Source organism: Stenella coeruleoalba (assembly GCF_951394435.1).
Source record: "Stenella coeruleoalba genome assembly, chromosome: 1".
Lineage (NCBI taxonomy): Eukaryota > Metazoa > Chordata > Mammalia > Artiodactyla > Delphinidae > Stenella > Stenella coeruleoalba.
Window position 1 is genome coordinate 125682211 of NC_137169.1, and position 14772 is coordinate 125696982.

The following is a 14772-nucleotide window of genomic DNA, read 5'->3' on the forward strand; positions in this document are numbered from 1 at the left end:
AAAGTTATAGGAATTATTCCACTGAATAATTATGTCATGCCAATATTGACTATGTCAATTTTCATAAGAAGAGGGGATACACTGTAATTTATATGTGTAAGTACCTGTAATAATTAAAATTACTGCCTGGTAACAGCAGACTACTGCACAGCAATAGAAAAGAACCACTGATTCGTACAACAACCCAGATGAACCCCAAAACATGAGGTTGAGTGAAAGAAACTAGATGATAACGAGTACATTCCATATGATTCTATTTATAGGAAGTTCAAAAATAGGCAAAACTAATCTATCGTGACAGAAGCCGAGTACTTCAGGTAGAATGGTGGGTCACGAGGGAGCCTGCTGGAAAGCGGCGATGGGCGTGTTGCACGTGCCGATCTGAGCGGGGGTTGCGCGGGGTACACGTGTGTCCGAGTACTTCAGGTAGAATGGTGGGTCACGAGGGAGCCTGCTGGAAAGCGGCGATGGGCTGTTGCACGTGCCGATCTGAGCGGGGGTTGCACGGGGTACACGTGTGTAAAGACAAGCTGCACACTTAAGATGTGCACAGCTTACACTTTACAGAATGTCACTTGTGCCTGAGTAAATGGAGTTTTAAAATTACTCCGTAATGTAGTAGTCTATTTCGATAAAGGTGTCAGTGGAATATGAGTAGCCATGAAGGCAACTGTGTCTCATCTTTGCCTTTAAAATAAAGACACTGGGGGGCTTCCCTGGTGGCGCAGTGGTTGAGAGTCCGCCTGCAGATGCAGGGGACACGGGTTCGTGCCCCGGTCGGGGAAGATCCCACGTGCCGCGGAGCGGCTGGTCCCGTGAGCCATGGCCGCTGAGCCTGCGCGTCTGGACCCTGTGCTCGGCAACGGGAGAGGCCACGACAGTGAGAGACCCGCGTACCGCAAAAAAATAAATAAATAAATAAAATAAAGACACTGGGGTTTCTTTTTTTTTAATCATAAAGTTATCTTTTAGAAAGATAATTATTATCCTACTACTTGTTTAATATAGACTTTATGTTTACCAGCAAAATAAAAGTTTCTATATCTGTGGTAGCAACTTATTTATTCAGTATTATTTGAGAGTAAGATGTTTTACAAAGGTACCTTTTCCAGATAACTAAACCTGTTTTGAGGGTCGTTTTTGTTTTTTTTAATTGAAGTATAGTTGATTTACATCATTGTGTTAGTTTCAGGTGTTCAAGGGTCATTTTTTAAGGGCCCTTTTTAAAGGTTAAGATACAAGGGGAAGTCAGACATATAAGAGGTCTTTGCTTGTTTGCAGTTTTCAGAGAGGGAGCTGGAAACCCACGTGTGCATTTAGTGTGAACCTGCCCGGGGGGCTGCGAGGTGTGGGAGGACAGGCCTGCCAGCTTCGGAAAGTCGAGCCAGTGTCTGAACCTCTCACCTTAGGGGCCGTATTTCGAAACTAGATTTTTACAAGTCTTTCTGACACGCTGATGCTGGATTTGGGGATGCATTCACACCGGTATCTCACTAAGCAGGCGTTACGTGGTTAACTGTCCGTGGTGACGGGAGGAGCGTCGCTGTCGTCGTCACCCTGCAGTGACAGAGCTTTGGGCTGGCAGCTGTTTTCTCTTCCCAAATCCAGCTCCTGTCTCGGCTCTCGACTCTTAATAGTCCCCACCTGGTGCCTTTATTTCACTCTGCCTTTTAGCTTGCTGTTTCTAATGGCTTATGGAGTAGAGCAGAAAACTAATCGTACATATTAAATGAGAACCCTACTCACGTGTTAGCATTCCGGGATAAAGTTATTTCCAGAGGCGCCACATGAGCTCTTAAAGTTTTTCCGTTTACCTCTGGTTTGGACGGTGCTTCGAAAATTATGCTGAGAGTCTGTCTCCCCAAGATGTGATAGATTAACTGTAGACAGCTGTTTGGCTTTCACCTCTGTTGGTTGTAGGGTGCCTAGAGCAGGGGCTGTTACAGGAAGAGTGCCGAGAGGTCTCCCTTCTAACGTCGTTCGCTCTATTACTGCCTGCTTTTCCAGCTTGTTTTACTTATATTTGGTGTGTTTATATTGTTTTATGCAACTGCCATTGTTCTCACCAACTCACAGTTCCTTAGGTGTTACCAAAAAGTAAATAAAGAAGGAGGTTAAGCCAGTGGGGACGTGGGATGTTTGGATTCCCTGTCATCTGTGTCTGTAGCTGCTAAGCTATGGATGGATGCTGTTGAGAGGTTGATTGATTCTTCTGTGGAATTGTGTTTTCCGCTTGGTGTATGGAAGTAAGGTGTCCTGGAGTAGGAGTAGCCTACTTAGAATGTGTGGCCAGTGTTCTGTGGCCGCTTGCACTGATGGGTTTGTTTGCAAGTATCGTCCCTGGAAACGAGGCTTGAGGTGGCTGTTTTCTGTCGACACAGGCTTAGCAGGGAAATCAAGCCCCGTGTATCCAGATTCAGCAGAATCCTTTCTTCCCGGAGTTTGCAAGGAATTGATTGGCTCGTCGTTAGAGCTTCTTGGACAGAGTGATGATGAAGAAAACACTGTCGCGGACAACTTGATTAGTAATTTCCTTAAAATCCACGACGGGATACTCGCCGTGTCCAGAGCTCATGAAGAACAGGACGAAGACAGTCAGAGTAACGGTGAGCAGCCCCTGCCACCCGCTCACGAGCACCGCGGTTCCCTGCTCCGTTGTGCGTGGCTCTGTCACCTCTGTCATGCGGTGCCCGGCGTTACAGTGTCTTCATGCAGATCAGACGTGAGCTCTCGTACTCAGGGGTCACTTATCAGTTTTCTTCTTCTTCCGAAGTGTTCTCCGATCGAGCAAACCAGTCGCTCGCTGTGCAGGTGGCGAGCGCCTTCGAGCGGCTCGTGGTGCTGACGAGACACTGGCTGAGCGGCGTCCCCCCCAGGCCCGGCACGGGGGCTTCGCCGGCCGAGCTGAGACGGGAAGTGAGGAAGCTGGGAGGCTGCTTACAGTTGTTTCTGCAGGTAAAGTGATCTCGGCTTATCGCCAGGAGAACTCATCTGTTCAGCAGGTGTTTATCGACGCTCTCCTGTTCGCATCTTGCCCAAAATGCGACCCTTAGGATTTTCAGAAGCGCTTTCTGTATTGAAATCCCAAGACTGTGGATGTTGGATGATTGATTGATGGCAGCGAGACTTCCCAGGGCTTTCTGCGCCCCGGGCACTACAAATGTTAACTCCTTCAGTCCTCACCGCAGCCCCGGACGTGGGCACTGGTGTTGTCACCCTTTATCAGTGAGGAAGTGGAGGCCAGGAGGGTGTGTCGACTGTTCACAACTAGTAGGTCGTAGACTTGGGCCCAGGTCACCGTGGACCCAGCGTGTGCTCCTACCTCCGCCCCCCCCCCCCACCCTGGGCCGTACTGCCTTCTGCAGGGGCTGCCGGGAAGGGGTTTGGGGTCTCGCTCTGGTTATGGGTGGGGCTTCAGTGCGGGGTGAGTTAGTCACAAGCCTGCTGGCACAGGGGCAAGGAAAGTAATCTTGTTTCCCTGTTTACCTTAAGTCAGATAAGATGAGGCTTGGCTGTAGGAAGAGGTAAGGTGGAAGCTTCCTTCCTCTCATAAAATCTGGAGGCGGGCTTGGCGGCTGCCTCGGGACCCCGGTTCCTTCCGTGCAGCTCTCGGCTGGGCCCCGAGCGTGGCCCCAGGCTCTGTGTCTACCGCGTCCAGGGCTCCAGGGAAGGTCAGTGCACGGGATGGAAGAAGGGGCCTTCTTCTAAGGAGGTTTCTGGAAATCGCCACGTGACATTCCTATTTACGTATCTTTGGCCAGAACCTCCTCACGTGACCACACGTAGCTGCAGGTGTCCCTGGGAAGTGCATTTTTACTCTGGCAGCCGTGTGACCAGGGCGGACTGGAGGAGAGGGACATGGGGGCTGGTGCTGGAGAGACCCCGCATCTGCGGATGCCCGCACCTCCTCTGAGAGGCTCCGCACGTACGAGGGGCCAAGGCAGAAACCCAGAGGGACAGGCTTTGTAGCGAATGTTCTAGATGCTTGGACAGACCCTGTAGAGCCTCCCAAGGCTTCCCGGTCCTTCCGCTCTAGTGGATGCTCAGTTGGCGTCAGATGCCTCCTGGGAGGCTCTCTTTCTGACTGAACTTACGGGTCCAGTGTTGAAGCTAGACGTGTGGTTTCCATTGTCCATTATTCTCCCCTAGGAGGTCTTTGTGGGGCTCCCCGAGACCTGGCCACACATCCCTCCTATTAGCTCCTCTGATAATAACCCTGTGCGTTACCCGTTGTGCCGTTTAATGCACTGTGTCGGTGTGGGCAGTGAGCTCCCGGCAGGTGGATGGAATGTGGTGTCCTTTCTCACGAGGGCTCGTTTTGTGATCGATGCTCGGTTGGGTCCTTGCAATTGAATTAATTATAAACTGACATTGGACGAAGGGTCACTTTGGATATAGGTCACGAGGAAACAGAGTGACCGTCACAAGGAGGGTGGGCCGCAGACCGGTGAGGACGGGGGACAGAGGCAGGAGGGCTCGGACAGCGCAGGCCCTGAGAGCGCGGGCCGCAGGGTCACCCCCAGCCGCCTGGGCTCCAGCCGCGTGGTCACGGGAGGGCTGGGTGACTCGGTCAGCCTCAGATCCTGGAGGCGGTGCAGGATAGGGAAAACCCAACCCAACCCGCCGCGGGCGTTTGGAAGTCCAGTGTGTGAACCGGGGCTGGATTAGGTGTGCGTGTGTCCTTGCACAGACTTTGTGAGTCTCCTGTTGCCCACCTAGAAAGTGAAGCGGCAGTGCCAACCTGGCGAGGCTGCTGTGATGGCCAGTTAGTTGGCTGGTGTTACAAGAAAGGACTGCAGGGGACCTGGGGTGGAGCGTTCTCCCGTCTCTTCCGTCTCGAGGAAAAGCGCTTTGACCATAACTTAGGGCTGTGGCCTGTTGCCCTGTGAGAAATGCTTTCCATAAGGAATCAGGGCGGAGAGGACGGGTGACCTGGAGGGGGAGGTCAGCTGAGCTCAGGAGACGCTGAAGTTCAGCCGGCAAACCTGGATTTAGGAACTAGGCTCTGCTTAAGTGTAGCCTGAGCATCCTTACCTTGCAGTGATACAGGCAGCATTTTCCAGGAGGCAGACCCGGAGGGGTGCCTGAGCCGCCCTCCCCGCTCCTCTGGGAGACGTGGGGGAGCCTTTCATCTGCAGGGTTTCAGGTCTTCCCTCCCTTTTCCCTGCCCCTCCCCACCCCCCATAGTAGGAAGCGTCCTGGTTACCCATCCGTCAGACGGCCCCGGCACAGGGAGCGCTCGGCCGCCGTCTCACGTCTGGCTGCTGCCTGCTCCCCTTCCGTCTCCTGTTAGTGCAGAGGCTCTCTGAGGGCAGCCTGTGTCCTAGTCGTGTCATCACCGTCAGAAGCTCTGGGATCGCACGTTGTCTGGTCCCGATCGGACTTTGATGAAGCACGGTCACCGTATCGATGAATGCAGAATCCATTTTCTTCACACCGGTCTTGTTCTTACCTCCCCTGGTAATCTCACGTATCCGATACCCTGGTCCATTTTTATCTCACAGGGCTGCTCTTCAGATATTTCATCAATGGTGAAAGAGGCTCAGAAGCAAGTGATCCAGATTGTACACCAAGCCATCAAGTACGCGGGGCAGTTAGCAGCTCTCAGCGGGGACCAGCTGCGCTCCCTGGAGAGCAGCGACTGCGGGGCTGCCAGCCTCCAGGTAACTCGGCAGCGTTCGTGGTGGAAGCCTTCATCTCAGGGAACAGTAGGGGTTCTGATAGTGGTGTCGCTAAGCAGGATGAGTAGCAGCACATCCTTTGCTAGTTTAGCAGGAGATTGAAAGCTGTCCCAGTCTAAGTGGTTAAATGTACCTGATGATCTGGGATCCTCGCCGTGCCTTCCAGATCTTTGGCTTGAAGGTCTGCCATGTGCCCTGGAGGGTGGGTGCTCAGCCGGCCAACATGTGAAGAACGTAATTACGTTTGCATGTCATTCTAGAAGATGTGTATTTGCTTGCTTTAATTATTCATGCTACTGAAAACATAATATTGTATTAAAACGTTCTAGCAACGCGGCGTCCTGTCTAAGAGGATGAACATTCTTTAACATATAATATGTGGGATACAAAATTACAGACTGGCTAATTTTTTTTCCTTATGCACCGTTAGTTCTTATTCTAGCTTTTGTTGAATTAATCAACTTGGAATGTATTACAGTCCTAAAATAAGCAGAAAATATAACTTAATTATTTGGTAATTTAAAAAGAATATAGAACTTGAATTTGCCAGTTAACGCTTAAAAACTTTTCCTAGGATGATTTCATGGGTGCTATTTGTGATGGTGTAGGCTTGGGAATGGAGAGTCTCCTAGATTCTGGACTAGAAAAAGCAAAAGAGCTTGAGCGTGCACTCCGAAGGCAGAGTCCCCAAGATGAGGTAAGACGAACAAGGGGATGTCCTGTATAGTACCAGCCGGTATGTAAAGCTGGTTTTTAAACATAGTTTAACTCAGCCAGTGACTGAGGTTTTCATAAATCTATGTATTTTAGCTTGTGTTGGATTGTTTTTTACTGAAAAGGCTGTTGACGTCATCACTCATAGTGACATTTCCCAGGTTACACCTGAGTCACTGCAGCCCCTTTTGTGGTTCGTGCTTTGCTGGTCCTGCCAGGGCTGCCTGGGGATAAACTGAGCGGACAGAGTGTGTCAGCGACCCCTAGTGGCCACTTTCCGCTTCTCTTTTTCTTCCTCGTCTTTGTTCAGGACTCTGCTCTTCCACTTGAGAGTGGAAACTACCATTTATCGATCCACTGTCTTGAACAAGGGGAGTTCACATCAGTTGTCTCGTATCAAGATATAGGACCAAAGGAGATGTGGGTGGCCTCCTGGGACAGGCCTGTCCCCACCTCCTCCAGCTAATTCATGTCTCAGTACAAAGCCAGTGCTGGCTTACAGGGGGGCTGTGGGGACCGGCTGGATCTTGCCATTGGAGGACCTGTGTGTGTGACCCGGCTCCGTCACCTTCCAGCAGTTGTTTACCGAGTCGCTCAGTGTTCTGAGCCTGTTTCTTCACCTGTCATGTGTGATAACACCCGTGGCACAGGTTGTGAGCCGTTTACTTATTAAGTGACTCCTGGTAGCAGGTACTGGACCAGGTGTTTACACGGAGTAGAGGTGACCCTCACTCACCACCTTGTGGGGGGCGGTGGTTACTGCCGGTCCCGTGGCTTCACTGAGCCGGGGCACCTAGTCTCCCTGAGTCGGGGTCTTACGTTCTACCTGCTTGACTCCCAAAGTCAGCCTGCCACGTGGAAGTCACTGACCACGCACCAGTCTTCTCTGTTGAGAGTTTGTATTAGTGAGTCGGGGATTCGGAAGGTAGAAGTTCAAACCTTGTGACGGTGGATTTCAGGTTGGTCTGTTCTAGAGTCTTGTTGTAACACCTGTTGTTAGAACCACATCTGAAGGAGCTCCCCGGGGACACTCGGGTTCCTGAGGTCACCCGCGTGGGTGAAGAGTTACGTACGTGGTGGTGATCTGGGGAAGGCAGGTGCGTGGAGGGCTGTCGGTTCCCACCCCTCTGGGGCGTTGTTTACAGGAAGGCGGGGAAAGTGAGAGTTCTTTCTTCCTCTTAGGGAAGCCTTTGCGTTGGTGTATTTCTAGCTCCCTTAGCTGAGGGGAAGCTTCTCATGTGAGCCAGAGGGGCTCCCCGTCCTTCCGTCAGATGATGGGGCTTTATCTCTGCCCAGGGCAGCTCAGAGCTGGGAGACGCTGAGTTGCTTCCCCAGGTCCCGGGTAGCCTTGAGCAGCCGCCTGAGCCTCGGCTGTACCATTTACAAGGCGAGGACGGACCATGCTCACTTCCTAAGCTGCTCTGAGCATCCTACGAGATTAAGAACAGCGTGCAGGAAATCCTAACCGTAGACACTCTGCTTGCACTTTCCTATCTCACTTTGTGTCTTGTTTTGTTTTTAAAATAAACACATTCCAAAGGAGCTCACATTGTCACTGCCTCAAGGTCTGTGGGTCTAATTGTGTCCAGGGGACACGAGGCTGATTTGGGTTCCTTGATGCGGCTCTGCAGGCAGGGCACTCCGCCAGCACAGCTGACGCCGGAGCCTGGCTGTGCCCTGCAGCAGTGGCGGTGACATTCATCACTAACACTTTACTTATCGCTGTTTGCAAAGTAGCATTTCCACTGGCAAGGAGTGCAGAAGGGTGCAGGGTAAGTTAATGAACAGTGCAGGTGGAATAGTGCGTGTGGGTGCGTTGAGCGGGTGCTGAAGCAGGTGCAGGTGTTGGCGCTGGTCTTTTTATTGAATTGTATTTTATTTATTTTTGTATACAGCAGGTTCTTATTAGTCATTGGTTTTATACACATCAGTGTCTACATGTCAATCCCAATCGCCCAGTTCATCCCACCACCACCACCCCCGCCCCCACTGCGGCTTTCCCCCCTTGGTGTCCATACGTTTGCTCTCTACATCTGTGTCTCTATTTCTGCCCTGCAAACTGGTTCATCTGTACCATTCTTCTAAGCTCCACATATATGCGTTAATATACGATATTTGTTTTTCTATTTCTGACTGACTTCACTCTGTATGACAGTCTTTAGGTCCGTCCACGTCTCAACAAATGACCCAAATTCGTTCCTTTTTATGGCTGAGTAATATTCCATTGTATATATGTACCACATCTTCTGTATCCATTCGTCTGTTGATGGGGACGCTGGTCTTGTTTTGAGGAAGTAAATGGCTAAAGGGTCAGGCCCCTCATCACAGAATTGATGGGATCTGCATTTCCATGTGGACCTCTGCTCCCACCCCATCCTCTCCTTTCCTCTCTGCAGAAGGCCACAGCAGTGTGCTCACGGCGGGGGTTTAGTTTATCGTATTCTTAAAAGTTAAACTCATAAGAACCCACAGAAGGAGAACAAATATCTGAAGAAATACAAAATCAGCTCAGACATAAGGCATTGGAGTTGTATTTTCAAGCTGGAGTCAAGAGGGAAAAAACAGAATTTGGGTGCTCTTTTCTTTTTTTTTTTTTACCACAGAGAGGAAATTTGAGTTAGACCCCGGGAAGGGCTCTGTGGGAAAAGCCAGTTACATGCTTCAGCAGCTCGCGTGGCAGAAGTGCCGCGGGACACAACCAAGCAGCACAAGCAACAGCTTAGAATGGGGGGGGAGGGGAGGGGAGGGGAGGGGAGGGGAGGGGTCCCACCCGGGTTCTGACCTAGGCGTCGGGGTCTGGTTCCATGTTGTAAAGTGAGGACAGGCGCTTCTGCAGCATGGGGCCGTGGTGGAGAATCAACTGAGCATCAAGTGGTAAAGCACGTGAAAGTGAACTGGCTCAGACAAAGATACGTGCTGTGTGAGCTCGTGTGTGTGTAGAATCTAGAAAACCCAAGCTCACTGAAACAGGTGGGTGGAGCGGGGGGAGAGTGGGCCGGCGGGCAGGGGGTGCAGACTTGCAGCTGTAAGATGAACGAGTCCCGGGGGTGTGACGTGCACGGTGGTGGTTGACAGTACTGTGGTTTATGTTTGAACGCTGCTGAGAGAACAGATCCTGAAAGTTCTCAAGAAACAAAATCGTGTAACTGTGAGGCGACAGATATTAACTAGACTTGCGGTGATCATTTTACAGTACATACAGGTATTGAATCATGCTGTACACCTGGAACCAATACAGTGTCTCTGTCGGTTTATCTCAGGGAGACTGGTGAATGCATGTAAAGTTCTGAGGGTGTGATCTTTTTCTGGACACGTCAGTTATCTCACCCCCTTCCAAAGGAGGTTTTGGAAATTTCTTTTCTATAAATATTTAAGTAGGCAAATGCTGTTACTACAGCAAACATCAGAGGGTATCCACATTTAATGTGGAATCTGTGTGTGATTTCTTTAGAAAGGAATTCCACTTGTGTGATTTAGACACTCCAGTCTCGTGACTACTAGACGAGAACTCTTTTCCCTGGCAGATCCCGTGGAGTTCCAGGGTTTTTATACTTCTAAATAGTTATTTGTATAACAAAATATTTTAACTTTCTCTATAGGTTACCAAGCAGATGAAAGCTAATGCCGTAGGATTGATTGAATCCCTTGAAAGCCTCTTTGCTGAGTGGAAAACAGTAAGAAAAGCATTAAATTGTTTTTAGGGTTAATTTTGTTTAGTGTACTTCATTTGGCTCCAGCGTGGATGTGTTTATCTCAGTTTCTGTCTTTAGCCAGTGACTCCTCTGTGCACGTTTAGTGGAAGCAGGTACAGTAGCTCTCAAGCTTCTTCCTCTTGGCTTCCTAGCTTACTAGGTTTAGCGATGGATAAAACAGTGTGCAGAAATTGAGCGGTAGTCGTGTATTTTATCTGTTTCTTCCTGCTACTGGTTTAGTAACTGTCAGCTTCTGCTTGAATAGTCAGCATAGGCTAAAAAATTGTGTTTAATAATCAGTATGCTCAAAGATTTTAAAATACAGGCAAATTAGATAAATTATTTTCTTCTCATGTCACAGGTAAATAGGAAAATATTATAAGCTAAGTATATAATCAATGTGTTACAAAGGAGAGAAATTTCTGTGGCTTGAAAGTGTTTGTTTAAATAAAATAAACGGGAGATATAAAGTTGAACCCTTAAAAATTAAATAAGTTTATCTTTTATGATGCTGGATAATAAATGGTAGGTACTGCTGTTTTAAACTATGAACTTTATTTACACAGAAAAGCTTCAGAACTCAAGTACAAGAAGAAAATTCTGGATACCAAGATTTGAAGAAGATGCTTAATTTTGCCCCAGAATTCTTGAAGTTAAAACATTGCTTAGAGCAAACTATTCAAATTATTATTTCTGCGCTGAGAGGTATATACTGCAAATGGAATTTATGGTTAATCAGAATTTGACAGTTTGAGGAATCTCAGACATCTTCTCGTTTCTAGTCTGGTTCATTCACTGGGGCCTGCTCAACGCTCCTTCACTGACATTAATTACCTGTAGGAACTTGTGGGATTGAGTTCCCACTTAGCATCTGTAAGTTCCTCTGCCTCAATGACTAGATCCTAAGAGGCAGGTTGCTTATTTAGCAGATAAACTGAATAATCTTAAGTGGTTTCAAATTGCCTTGAGGGGTCACTTTGGCTTAAAGGGCATCTCGAGTCCATCACAGCGCTCACTACCTGGTGAGGAACGCCAAGGGTGACGGCCTTTCCCTTCTCCTTGCACAGGGCACCGCGGCCACGTAGCACTCCTCCAGGACTGTGTCCAGAGTCTCTGCAGCTCGGCCAGGGGTCTCCACGGCGACCGAGCCCGCCACAGGGAGCTGGAATCTCGAGCTACCTCACTCCTCTTGGGTTTTGAATTTGAAGAAAGACCTGGTTTGTTGGGACCCTGGGAAGCTTGTGATGGGGATCCCGCAGCAGCAGGACGAGAGCAGCCTGAGCCAGACAGGCCTGGCCCCCGGAGGACCCGAGGTGTACCCAAGCGGGTGTATGAGCTCCTGGGCCCGGCCCCGGGGGGCTCAGAGCAGGGCGCGCTGCCCACCCAGGAGGGCGCTGGTTGGGGGTCTCCCACCGCCGGAGAGCAGAGTGACCACTTCACAGACATCTAGTCTGTGGGTGGCCTCCTGTTGGGTGTGGACATATAAACGCAGTGGATCCTGACTTCAGATGCCTGTGTGTGCACCCAGAGCTTTCCCAGCAGACGGTTTAAAACAGGTATTTACTATGTTGGAACTTTGTGGCAATAGGGTGGAATCAGGAGTTCAAAGCCAAGTGAGCAGCCCTTCCTCTGGTTTTCCGTCGCCTTGAATTGTAAGTGTTCATCTTTGACGCTGACGTGCAGTCTCTGGTTGGCTCACTAGCCTGTCGGTAAGGGGTTTTTGTGGCGATTGTGGTGATTGTGAGTTATTTTCCCGTGAGTGGAAACTTTTGTGCCTGTATCTGCGCTCCCCTCAAATAGCAACGATGAGTTTTATGGTGAAACTGCTAAAACAGGTCTAACCAGAGCAGCTTAGCTTGCCCCGGTAAATCCAAAGCTCTTTTCTTGAAGGGTTAACTGGCTGCTGTTCTGAGTAGTGTGTTCAGGACACAGTTTCCTGTTTCTTTCCAAATTATAAGGCGCTTCCTAAGTATGGTATAGTTTACATTAACAGTGCGGCTTGCTGGCGTACTAGTTTACTTCGTTATCCGTTGGGGGTCATATTAGGGGCTGTGCGAGTATCATTTACAACCAATTAAATACTGCCAGAAGCCACTTGACGGTTAGATGAGGTTGGGAGGCCAGAGGCTGGGTCGTTTCTTGATAATCCTTGTTTGATAAGCGAGCAATGAGAGCTTGTATGTGATTTGATGACGATTAAAGGGCCTCACTATGTCTCACAGCTTTATCTACAGTCAGGTAATAAAGATGACATTGTACTTCAGGCGTCTTCCACTGAGGAAATAGTTTGACATTTCTGACGGCAGAAATGTATGTAAACTGAAGAGATACACAGTGACCTTGCTTGGGCGATGTCAGGCATTTCCTGGAGAAGCATTATTTTAACTGACCAGGTCTTTCCCTCTGCCCTTTTCCCTCGCAGACACACTGCGTGCTCGGCGCGGCTGCTGGGAGCCAGCTGTTGGTGCCCGGGCTGAGTGTGATGATTTTCTCATTGGGCAGAGCTTGTTCTGACACAGTGACCAGTATTTATTTACGGTGTTAATGAACCATGTGTCTTCAGGTGCTTTGAAATGGTGCAGTGTAACAAACGTGCTTTTGTTATCTTTTTCTTTTACTTTTGGCATTTGAGCTTGTATTCCTTCTGAGGTTCCGTGTGTATTTGTCGTAGCTGATGCTCTACCGAGTGGCACTTTGATCTGAAGTTTTACGAAGAGTAGGTGTGCAGACAAGGATCCTCTCTGAAGATCTTAGAGTATTAGTTTGGTGGGTTTTATCTTAATTTTCAGTATTTAATCTTTACTTTTGCTTTCTAAACTCATGACTTCATTGGTCAGAAACCTTTTTTTTTATTGTCTTTGTAAAATTTTGTATATACATATATTTATACTCTGGACCGTTACATGATGTTTGAACCAAGGGTGGAGAACATATTTGCTATTAGAATCATGTGCGCTAATAAGACATGTTATAATAAAGGAAATGCCTTCAACAGGTCTCGCCTCGTGGTCTCAGTTCTCACTCCTGTTTGTAAAGTTAGTGTCTGTCGTCCTTTCCCACCACCAGTCACAAGACCATTGTCATTGTGCCCACAAGGCCGCCCTCGGGGGGCACTTGCCATGTGTGGACGGTCACCGTTTCAGAGACAGCCTCACTCCTCGCCTGCCTTCCCCACGCCTCCGTCACCCGGCCGGACGCCGGCTTCACTGCCCTTCCTCCGTGCAGTCCCCCGTCGGCACCTTCCTCTCCATCCCCAAGGGCGAAGCTCGGCTGGGAGGCCGCTCGTGGCCCACGTCACTCCCCGGACCCCCTGCTCCGTTGTGGCCAGCGCCCACGTCCAGGAGACTCTTCAGCCTCTGAGCTTATCTCCTCGAGTCCTTCTCCCCAAGAACAAGCGATGCCCAGATACAGCGCGTGGCGTTCAGTCCTATAAACATCTCCCCATGCGCCACCCGCTCCGGGCCGCCCAGGGGGCCCGTGCGTCCCGCCTCCGGGCTTTGGCTGACTCGGAAAGCATCCCTCCTCCTCTCCACCTTGTCTAGTCCTGCCCGTCTCTCAGATTCTGGAAGTGTCTCAGTCATATTAACTGTAACGCTGGGGACGTGACGCTGGGGCCCTGAGATGCTGAGGAGACAGCGGCAGAGGACCTTCAGAAGGGGGACGACAGGTCACTGCAGCGGTGACACGGTGTGGCCGGTGCCCCAACGTGACGGGCGGGAGGCTCCCCACCCGAAGGCCGAGACGAGCAAGGTCGGACCTGGGACAGGGCGGCAGCAGAGGGAACTGCATGTGCAAGCCTGCAGGACGGCGGGGTTGGGGCGTGACCAGTGGGGCTGGGCTGCTGCGGGGGGCTGAGCGGAGTGGGGGGTGGCTAGGCCGGGAGCGTCCTCACAAGGACATCAGGAGAGGCCTGGCCCCATAGCAAGGCCCTTGAATCGTTGTAAGCTGGGAAGTGATCTCAAATTTGGATTCGTGGAGCATCCCTCTGTGTGGGGGATAGAGCGTGGGTTGGAACGGCTGAGAGTTGATCTCCAGGATGCCTGGACCAGGGTCACGGATGCAGCTGGAGACAGTGAGAGGGTCCTAGAAACGTTCACGGTGGGGGGGGGGGGACGGACCAGACTTGGTGACCTGGCAAAGGGAGGAGCAGGGAACGGAGGGAAAAGCCTGCTGTCCAGACGTTCGGCCTGAGCAGCCAGGTGGGGTGGGTACCACTGACCGGGGTAGGAAACTCCAGAGGAGGGGGCGTGGGGAGGTGGGCTCGTTCACCACAGCTGCTGTGACAGGTACCACAGCCGGCAGCTGAAACAGCGGGAACTGAGTGTCTCCCAGTCTGGCGGCCAGAGTCCAAGTTCAGGTGTCAGCGGGTTGCTTCCTCCTGAGGCTGAAAGGGAGGATCTGGTCCAGGCCCCCTGCGCCCCCCTCCCCTCCGCAGGCTTGTGCATGTCTGTCTCCAAATTTCTCCCTTTTATCAGGACAAGTCATATTGGATTGGGGCCTCCCTTAATCCTCTCATTTTAACTTGATTATCTCTGTAGGGACCCTCTCTCCAAATAGGGTCACATTCTCAGGTGCTGGAGGTTAGGATTTCAACATATAAATTTGCGGGGGTGGGGGACACAGCTCAACCCATAAGAGAAGCTGTAATGAACTTAGTTTTAGATCTGTTGATCTGAGTTCTCTGG

General features: G+C 50.4%; 1 protein-coding gene across 4 annotated transcripts in view; it reads left to right on the forward strand.

Annotated features, from left to right (window-relative positions):
* The window catches only part of KIF14 (kinesin family member 14), a 51701-nt gene extending 38622 nt beyond the window's left edge, over nt 1-13079 (forward strand). For 2 of the 4 annotated variants that reach the window (XM_079934677.1, XM_079934678.1), the window contains exons 24-30: nt 2382-2606; nt 2774-2955; nt 5505-5663; nt 6256-6378; nt 9995-10069; nt 10654-10792; nt 11155-13079. In XM_079934677.1, coding sequence (XP_079790803.1) covers nt 2382-2606; nt 2774-2955; nt 5505-5663; nt 6256-6378; nt 9995-10069; nt 10654-10792; nt 11155-11537 — 1286 coding nt within the window. In that variant the 3' untranslated portion in view covers nt 11538-13079. Of the gene's footprint in view, nt 1-2381; nt 2607-2773; nt 2956-5504; nt 5664-6255; nt 6435-9994; nt 10070-10653; nt 10793-11154 lie in introns of those variants that run through there. The other 2 variants (XR_013830232.1, XM_079934679.1) reach the window with 2 other exon arrangements.
* Nucleotides 13080-14772: the final 1693 nt, after the last annotated feature.